Source organism: Nestor notabilis, unplaced genomic scaffold (genome assembly GCF_000696875.1).
Source record: "Nestor notabilis isolate BGI_N333 unplaced genomic scaffold, ASM69687v1 scaffold36173, whole genome shotgun sequence".
Classification (NCBI taxonomy): Eukaryota; Metazoa; Chordata; class Aves; order Psittaciformes; family Psittacidae; genus Nestor; species Nestor notabilis.
This window is the reverse complement of record NW_009923952.1, coordinates 1-8,887: the sequence shown is the minus strand read 5'-3', so window position 1 is coordinate 8,887 and position 8,887 is coordinate 1. Positions and strand designations below refer to the sequence as shown.

At 44.3% G+C, this 8,887-nt stretch overlaps 1 protein-coding gene across 1 annotated transcript; it reads right to left on the bottom strand.

Annotated features, from left to right (window-relative positions):
- Nucleotides 1–846: 846 nt before the first annotated feature.
- On the bottom strand, nt 847–8,385 carry LOC104399499 (nucleolar and coiled-body phosphoprotein 1-like; the record flags this gene model as incomplete). The annotated part of the gene is made up of 10 exons (XM_010012405.1): nt 847–1,005; nt 1,288–1,364; nt 1,733–1,849; nt 2,566–3,123; nt 3,342–3,488; nt 5,349–5,438; nt 5,858–5,998; nt 6,894–7,044; nt 7,723–7,826; nt 8,244–8,385. Coding segments are annotated over 10 exons (1,686 nt in total), but the record flags the coding sequence as incomplete, so codon positions are not given.
- Between the last annotated feature and the right edge of the window lie 502 nt (nt 8,386–8,887).

The following is an 8,887-nucleotide window of genomic DNA, read 5'->3' as shown; positions in this document are numbered from 1 at the left end:
CCTCTGCCTCCTTACCCATTCCCACTGAGCCAAATGTCACAACCTCCATGCAGTCAAGAGTTTCTGCACATCTCCACTCCCCAGCTACACTCCCAAAGTGTCATCAAGGAGTGCCACTGTAGTACTATAGACCTTGGTCTTTCTGACAATAGCCCACAACTTGCAACTGCAAGCAACAGTTACTCAACTACTAAGGTGTATTTAGACTCTGCTTCTCTAAGTACTCTTGTTAGTGGCCTCCACAGGAGTGTAAGGAAGAGGAAGGTAGCAATTTATTGCAAGGTGAAACCACAAAAGAAGGAAACAAAATAGAGAAGCCCTGTCACACTACAACTGTGAACTTGAAATGTCAGATGGGATAGAGATTACAGTCAGGGGGTTCAAATCAGTTGTTTTTACAGTAACTAACCAAAGGCAAGTTACAATACTTGCCATTTCACAGGTATCCCAGTTAAACTGGCTGAAAAAGAAGGGGGGGGGAATTAAGGTACAGGAGAATGATTTTTCTACTAGATGGGCAGGAAACCAAAATCACTGAAAAAAAAATAAAAATCACTGCCAGCCTTTTAAAATAAGACCACAGAAAATTTAAGTCTTGGGGAGTCACCCTAGTGGTGCCAATCACACCAGCTAAAGGATGGTTTCAAATTAGGGGCTTAAACCAGAGTTAGAAAACAAAAGGGGGAAACAGCCAACCACTCTCCCACATCCCTGCACTGGAGCTGCCTGACCCACAATGGACATGGGGAGGTAGCATTCCAGGCAGGCTTGACGTCCATAACGTCCACATGCCCACCCAGGCCATTCTGGTGAGCAGATGGTTTATGAATTCCAAAGGAAACATTCTCAGTCACTTTCAAACTTGACGGAATTGACTTCGGTCGATATAGTGCCCCCACGGTAGCTGCCTCGTTTTTTCTTTGTCTTCTCATGGCGAAAAGACTTGCCTTTAGTGAATTTGAGGATATTGTTAGCCTTCTCACCCCAGTCACCAGCTGCTCCTTTCTGTGAGGGTTGAATGGGGAGAGGAAAAAGAAATTCAGGTCAGTACCCAGAAGAGTCAAGGCAATGCTTTGCACTTCATCATATCCAGCACACCCCACTACATTAATACTGGAGCTGACACCGCTCTCCCATGCACCTCCTGCCAGTGCTCACACACTTATTAACAGCACCTCCTGGTGGAAAAAGTTCCCACAAAAAAAACTCCCCACGAGCACACCAATGCTGCTCTGATGGTATTTGCTGGGATCAGGCATTACCACACTGGGCACTACCTAGCCCTACCTTTGCTTCAAATGAGTTATCAGCAACACGGGCATCCACCTCAATTTCTTCTTCCCTTACGCGGCGGAATGGAGACGCTGGCTGTTGAAGAGAAAGAAAACGAAGCAGAGTAGAGCATATGCACACAATATTCCCTTGGTGACACCCTCCTTGCCCTGCAAATATGGAGTCCTGCTCATGGCACCTCTATCTTTGTTTCTCATGTTTATAATTCTTTTCCTTGTTCAGATCAGGTGGCTCAGGGATGCTCCTGTGCAAGCACATCCAACCAACCTTTGCCAGCATAATATGCACACACGTGCACTCCGAGTGCTTGAAAAGGAAGCAAAACTACAAATAAACCTGTGGGCCTACCCACTTCCCCCCACCCCCGAAAGCCCCAACACGCCTACTAGTTCAGGAGGCAAAGATGCCTCTGCCTGCAGTCACCACAGTCCATGCTCACTCACCCGCTTCACCTTGGGAACTGTGTGTGGTGTTTTAGCTTTGATCTTTGCCTTTTTACTGTGTGGTGTCTCTGGCTCCTGAACATCTTCCCTCTTTTGTTTCTTCCCGATTGTGCCTGTTAGATGTACAGTAGCAAAACTTCAAAGGGAGTAACTGCAGTATTGGTAAAGATAATAGCATCTCTCCCCCAGAATGCAAACCCAGTGTTGACACAAGTGTGAGTGAGAATCAGTCCCTGCATTATCTCGCCCAGAAAACAGACTGATATAACAGACACTAATAGCCATTCTGGGTCAGCAAGGATTTTGCCATCCTATCCTAATGGATAAACATAATTTTGTGGAATAGGGTACCTCTATATTTAAGATTTAGTGCCCTTGAAGTTCTGTTTGTTAAAATTTGCTAGGTTTTGAAGCATTACAGTATGCAGTTGTACAAGTCACTAGCACATTCAAAGTTGTTTTACTCCTGGAGGAAAAAAGATTGAGACTGTGCACCGGGGTATCATCCATGGTGTCCCACTCAACACAGAAAATGTCCTCCAGCACTCTGCCTTGCTGTCACTAACAGTCTTTGCATCCACAGATGGCAACTGACAACTGTACAGAAGTGTACCTCACTTCACCATAAATTCTGTTGCCAGCAGATATGCAATAGAGACAAAAAGGATCACACCAAATGAAAAACAAGCCCTTCCTTCTCAGTACTGCACGAGATGGCATAATCTAATAGCACAGAGAGTAGACTCAACATTGTTTAGGAAAAGCTTCTGTTCATGCTTAGCTCAGTAACATTGCCTGATAGACCCATTTCCCAGACTGTAGGTAATACCTCCATTGACTTTTCTAGTCTCTTCTTCAGAGCTGCTTTCACTGCTGCTACTGCTGCCACCAGCTGGCTTAGACTTCACATTGTTTGCTGCTGGCGTGGATGCTTTTGCCTTCTCTGTGGATGCAGCGGTCTTAGAATTGCTCTGGGTCCCTTTTGCTGCCTTTTTGGGCTTCTCATCCTCTTCACTGGAACTATCGGATGAGCTGCTACTACTAGAAGCAGCTGCCTTCTTCCCCACACTTGCTTTTGCTGTCCCTGTAGGTTTCACGGCTGGTTTCACTGCTGGCTTCTTTTCTTCTTCACTGCTTGAGCTATCAGAGTCAGAACTGTCTGCTTTGGAAGCTGGGGTAGAAGGTTTGGACACTGGCTTACCCACTTTGCCAGCTAATTTAGCTTGAGTGGTTTTCTTCTTCTTTGCATCACCAGAGCTGCTGGAGCTGCTATCTGAATCAGAGCTACTTTGTGTTTTCTTTGTGGCAGCTTGTGACTTATTTGTTGCAGGCATTGCTGCTTTAGTTGTGGGCTTCACAGGGGCTTTCTTGTCAGAGCTATCAGAATCTAGAATGGAAAGAAAAATAACAGTCACGGCTAAGCCCCACTCCTTCGGCATGAAGCTAACATGAAGATTCAATGTTGATAAACAGTGCCCTTCATTAGCTGCTTGAAACAACACCGTCATAGGTATTCCTGTCCAACTGCACTCTCATATGCTGTCTACACGGAGGTCTGACCAAGCACAACATGTATGTGGAAATTCTTTTCTCCTACCCCAATACCTGAGCTGTCTGAGGATGAACTGGAATCTTTCTTCGCTTGTCCAGGCTTGACAGCTACTTTTGCTGGTTTTGAAGTATTCTTCACCACAGGTTGTTTAGCTGGGAGCTTATTCCCTACCTTCTTCTTGTCATCCTCAGAGCTAGAATCTAAACACAAACACAAAAAAGGGTGTTCTTTAAGTTAATGAACTTCTGGTGCAAGTATAGAGCTCACGGGAAGTGAAAATCAAAATGAGTTGTGGTCCAAGGGCTGAGCCAGTAGGTAACTCGCAGTAAGCAGCATTTGATGAACATTCAAATGGTCAGGGGACTGCATTCATCCTTCCAGGTATCTTCTTTGTTGGGAGGCAGTGGAAACATGCAGTTCAAAGTTTTTCAATAATGCATGCATAAGGAAGCAGGTATTTGGAGAATAATGTTGAAGAGGTACGGAAGAAGGGACTGGAGAAAATACAGGTATTACCAGGAACAAAGTCAAGAAGAAATCAAGAAAAGAATCTATGTGGTAAAGATCAAAGAACTGAAGCAGGGAAACTGATGCAGCAACAGTGCAGTATTTAGCTTTAGCTTTCTATTTCCTGTTTCAGATGTGTTTAGCAGCAGTCTGAGGATGGACTGGAGACTCCTGCATACAAATATGCCTTTGTATTGTGTGTCACAGCAATCTGGAATGCTAAGTCTGATCTATTCCAACATTTATGAACTCTAACAACGGTAATCACAAGTTCGTATGTTTTTGAAAAACTAGGCAACAAACCCAGAAAACACGTAACTGCTGCCACTTGTTGAAGCACTAGAATATGTGAAGACAATACATTCTAGTGCTAGCTTTCTGCAGACAGACAGGCTGCTGCCACCTACAGTCCCTGCTGTGGCACCAGCAACACTGAGATACACAACAGGAGCACCCTGAACTTGGAGGGGAGACGTAGCACACAGGGAATTTACATAGGAAATACAGCACTGCAAACCTTAAGCCTGATGAACAGAAGATACTGTCGTGGTTTAAGCCCAGCCGGCAACTTGGAACCACGCAGCTGCTCGCTCACTCCCTCCCCCCTTCCTTCCTCCCCCCGCTCCCGGAGGGATGGGGAGGAGAATCAGAGGAATGTAACTCCCACGGGTTGAGATAACAGCACTCCAGTAACTAAGGTGTAATACAAACCACTACTGCTACCAATAATAATGATAAGAGGAATAACAAGGGAAAAGGACACAACCGCTCACCACCCGCCGACCGATACCCAGCCCGACCCGAGCAGCGATCTGGGCCTTCCGGGTAACTCCCCCCAGTTCCTATACTGGGCATGACGTGCTGTGGTATGGAATACCCCTTTGGCCAGTTTGGGTCAGGTGTCCTGCCTCTGCTTCCTCCTGGCTTCCCCTCCTCTCTGGCAAAGCATGAGACTGAGAAAGTCCTTGGTCAGAGTAAACATTACTGAGCAACAACTAAAAACATCGGTGTTATCAGCGTTGTTCCCAGACTGAAAGTCAAAAACACAGCACTGCACCAGCTACCAAGAAGGAGAAAAAATGACTGCTGTAGCTGAACCCAGGACAGATACAAAGCACATTGTCCCCATTTCTGGAGTCACATTAGGAGAAGGCATCTTTTGAGTGTATTTTGAACTTGGTATGGCAATGACTTTTTATTTCAGAAACTTCTCAACACAATGGGACAACAGAAACCAAAAATCTTAAAGACACAGATCCTCAAAAAATATAACCATTAACCCACCTGGAGAAACCTGATACACAATGCCCCACCCTTTCAATCTAGCAATATACAGACCTTCCTGCACTTGCCAATGGTCTCACAATGGTGTCTCATGGTCAGGCTCCACTCTGCATAGCACACTGCTGTTTTCCAATTTCACGTCTTGTTAGATATGGAGACTGTGAAGCTTTTGAGCTCCTGCACGAAGGATCTTAGTAGGTACGCCACTATACAGTAACCTGGCCAATAAACCATTAACACAAAACCCCCAAAACTGTATCTTGAATTACCTGAGTCACTGTCAGAACTGGATTCAGCCTTCTTGGTAGTCACAGCCTTTTTTTGGGAGGCAGGGGTTGTTTTAGCTGCTACTGCTTTGACTGCAAAAGCAAGTTCAAAATCAAAAGGCCATATCCACACTAAACCTTTGCCCCAAGATCCAAACTTTTCCAGATGTGAGAAAGCTCCATTCTCAGTGCAGCAGTCATTCAGCCAGCACATTGGAAGCCAAGCAAGGACCTGTCCAGCCACAGTAACAGGCCTGGCTTATTCCCACTAAACTAGATCCTAATGACTTTTCAAACCAATGTGTGCAAAGTAATTCAAACCAATCCGCACACAGCTTGGATCCACAGTTTGTACTGTGTTGTTTGGGATGCCTTCAAATTATTCAGAAGCTTCCAAAGAAGCAAATAGCAACATATACTAAAGTCAAATGGCTTTTTCAAGGAAACCAAGACATTGCCAATGCATTGTCTGCACCATATAGAACTTCCTCTGCAGACTCCTCTCAACATACCTGCTCCTCCCTTTGAGGGCACCTCCTCTGCCTCATCACTACTGTCTGAAGAGTCACTGCTCTCAGCCTTTTTTGCAGGAGCCTTGGCAAGGCCTTTCTTGGTCTGTGTAGCTTGAGGAGGTGGCACAGCACTGTATGGACCTATGAAGACAGACACAGCAATCAGATGCCTGCATGATAATGCGAGTAGCAGGAGATATTTGTTGTAGCTAGAATAAAGCACTTCTGCTATTTGGTTCCATTTATTCTACTTCTGTAGGATGAATCAAAGATGCTAGCATGTAATTTGAAAGGTTACACTCACCTTACTACTATCTCCTGTCTCTACTGTGAATTTAACTCTCCTTTTGGGGTTCACTGACCCAACCATCTCTGCAGAAGTTTTCTCTGCACTTTTAGAATAGGAGCTTGTGTTGCCAAAACTTTTCAGAAACCCCGACAAATAGAGATGTCAGCTGTTGTTTGTTTTCCTTTACTGTCTTCTCAAATCCTCTAGTTAAGAGGATCAGATTGAGTTTTAATGCTTGATCCTCCACATAAGTCAGCTCTCTACCAGGATCCTAAAATCATTATGTTGAACAGAGGCCCATTTAACCCATCAGTTGGATTGCAACTGAACAGCCCTAGACACTTCACAAAAAAAAAAAACAAACCCAAACCCTAAAAATGCTTAAATTGCTGCAGTTGCAGAATAACCAAACCATTGGCAAACTACTTCCTAAATCCTGGCAGACAGGAAACCTGCAAGAACGTACTTAAAGGCTACCTGCACAGAAGACACGCAAACTAAGCAGCATCTGTCACAATCTCTTACACCCCATCTGTTGCTGAGGGAGTAGCTGAATTGTAAGCTCAGCCCCAACAGCACACATGAAGAGAGCTGCTGTATTTCTGGTTCATGGTACCACCACCAGCACCACCTGGAACCTTGTGTGCAGCAAGACTTGCCTGTGCCCTGCACATGCTTCTCCTAGGACAGTGGGACTAGCAGAAAGCATCCTCCTCCCATGTAGCAGCAACAGTATTTAGTAATTACCAGACTTTGGCTTTTGTTTTGCGGGTGGCTTTTCATCGTCTGAACTGTCAGATGAGTCCTCGCTACTGGAACTCTCTTTGGCACGTTTGTTTTTTCCTGGACATGGTTGAGTGGCTGCAGGTTTTGGCAGAGGTGATTTCTTCGGAACAGCCTCATCACAAGAAAGAAATAAATTCACATTAAAAAAGAAATTGCAGGAGTCTTGTGGGAAGAGCTGACAGGGATCTTGTTTAACTCTACATCTCATGTAAGCAAGCAAATTTTGAAGACAAAATGAGAAAGATTAATGAAAATTCTCAAATGTAAATTTTAGGAAATGTACAAGCATCATCTGTCTGGCCACTCTGCTGCTGCTTTCTGCTGCATGCATCCCTAAGGAGGAGCTCCTCTGATCAAGGGGCACAGAACTAGCTGAATGATAGCAACTGCCACCTGATTAAACATAACTCCGATTATTTTTGTGTTGCAGAAATCATTTTTAAACTCTCTAGTGGAAAACTCAAAATTACAGATAGCTAAGCACAAAAGACATGCAATAGTACATATAATAAAAACTACAATATGGTTATGACAGAATGATATTTCTCCTGTAAAAGGAAGGAGCAGAGGAAGTGGTAAGGAGGTATTAGGGAAGACAGCTAATGTACAAAGAGGTGATAGAACACAGTCCTGCTGTATAAAGGAGAAGGTACAAGAACCACAAACACTGTGCTCAGCATCTGTGTCATCTGTGCCTTTGCCTACACATTTTGCAGTCCTTGCAAGACAGATAAACCCAGTCTTACTAGATTTCTACAGTGTTCAAAAAGCTTTTCATGGGCTAATTTACCTTCTTTGGTGCAGTTTTTTCCTCATCAGAATCTTCACTACTACTGCTACTGCCTGCTGCTTTTCCATTGACCACCTTGGTGGCTGCCTGGGCAGCTTTAATTCCTTTTGAGATAAGCGAAAAGGGACATTAGAAAATACGCTGTGGTAGATGAGGGGTAATTATACTCAGCATAAAGTGTCACAGAGACAGAAGAATCACAGGAAGCCAAGAGGGCAGATTAAGGCAGTACTGCAAAACTTGGTTTACCCTAGTGCAAGCTTAGAGAAAGCAGTTAAGGTTACTGATTACAGCTACTTATGCAAACAATGCAGCATCTGGGACCAGATATTTTATTTGCAGTCAATTCTACTGCTCTTCCATGTCAGAAGCACACTGGACTGGAGTGCAAATGGCAATGTCAGCAGATTTTCAGACTGCTGTTAATACATATGCCTTTGCATGTAGCTACAGCCCACATCACTCCTACCCTGGCTTTTTTTGGTTTTACGCTTTGACTTATGACACACAATATGAGGTACCCGATTTAGGTGTTGCTGGTTTTGGTGGCTGTTTCTTTGGTGCTTCTTCATCTGAGCTGCTTGAGTCAGAGCTGGAACTCTCTGCTTTCTTCTGAGGCTGGATTTTGGTTCCAGCTGGCTTCATCACAGGTTTCACACCTTTCTAAACACCAAGAGGGAAAGATGATTAGCCCTTGTAGCCATGAAATAATGAAAAAGAGGCTAATAAATGGAACACATGTACAGATAATATAAAAGGCTGTCTTTGAAAGAGATTACCATTTTGACTTGAAAATGCCACTCTGCCTAACGGTTGGGGCCTAAAAATCCCAGGATAACTATTTTGCTCTGGGAAAGCTCGCAGCAGCCCATGGGAGACTTCCTTTGTACCTCAGTCTCCAGTTCTGCCTCCATAAACAGAGCAGCTCCGGGGCTGGCACTGTTCTCTTCCTTCTCCAGACCACACTAGTTTGAAGACTGAAAGTATTGACTGGGCAACTCTGGTTGGTCTCCTCCAAAGTACACTGATGTCATTCTTCCCACCCCCAAGCTTCTCAAGACCATGACTGCAGCAAGAAAAAGGAAAGAGATTTGCTTTTTATATATGCACCCATATGAAGAAAAAAACACTCTTTTTTAGTGACCATTAATAAATCTTTCTTGGG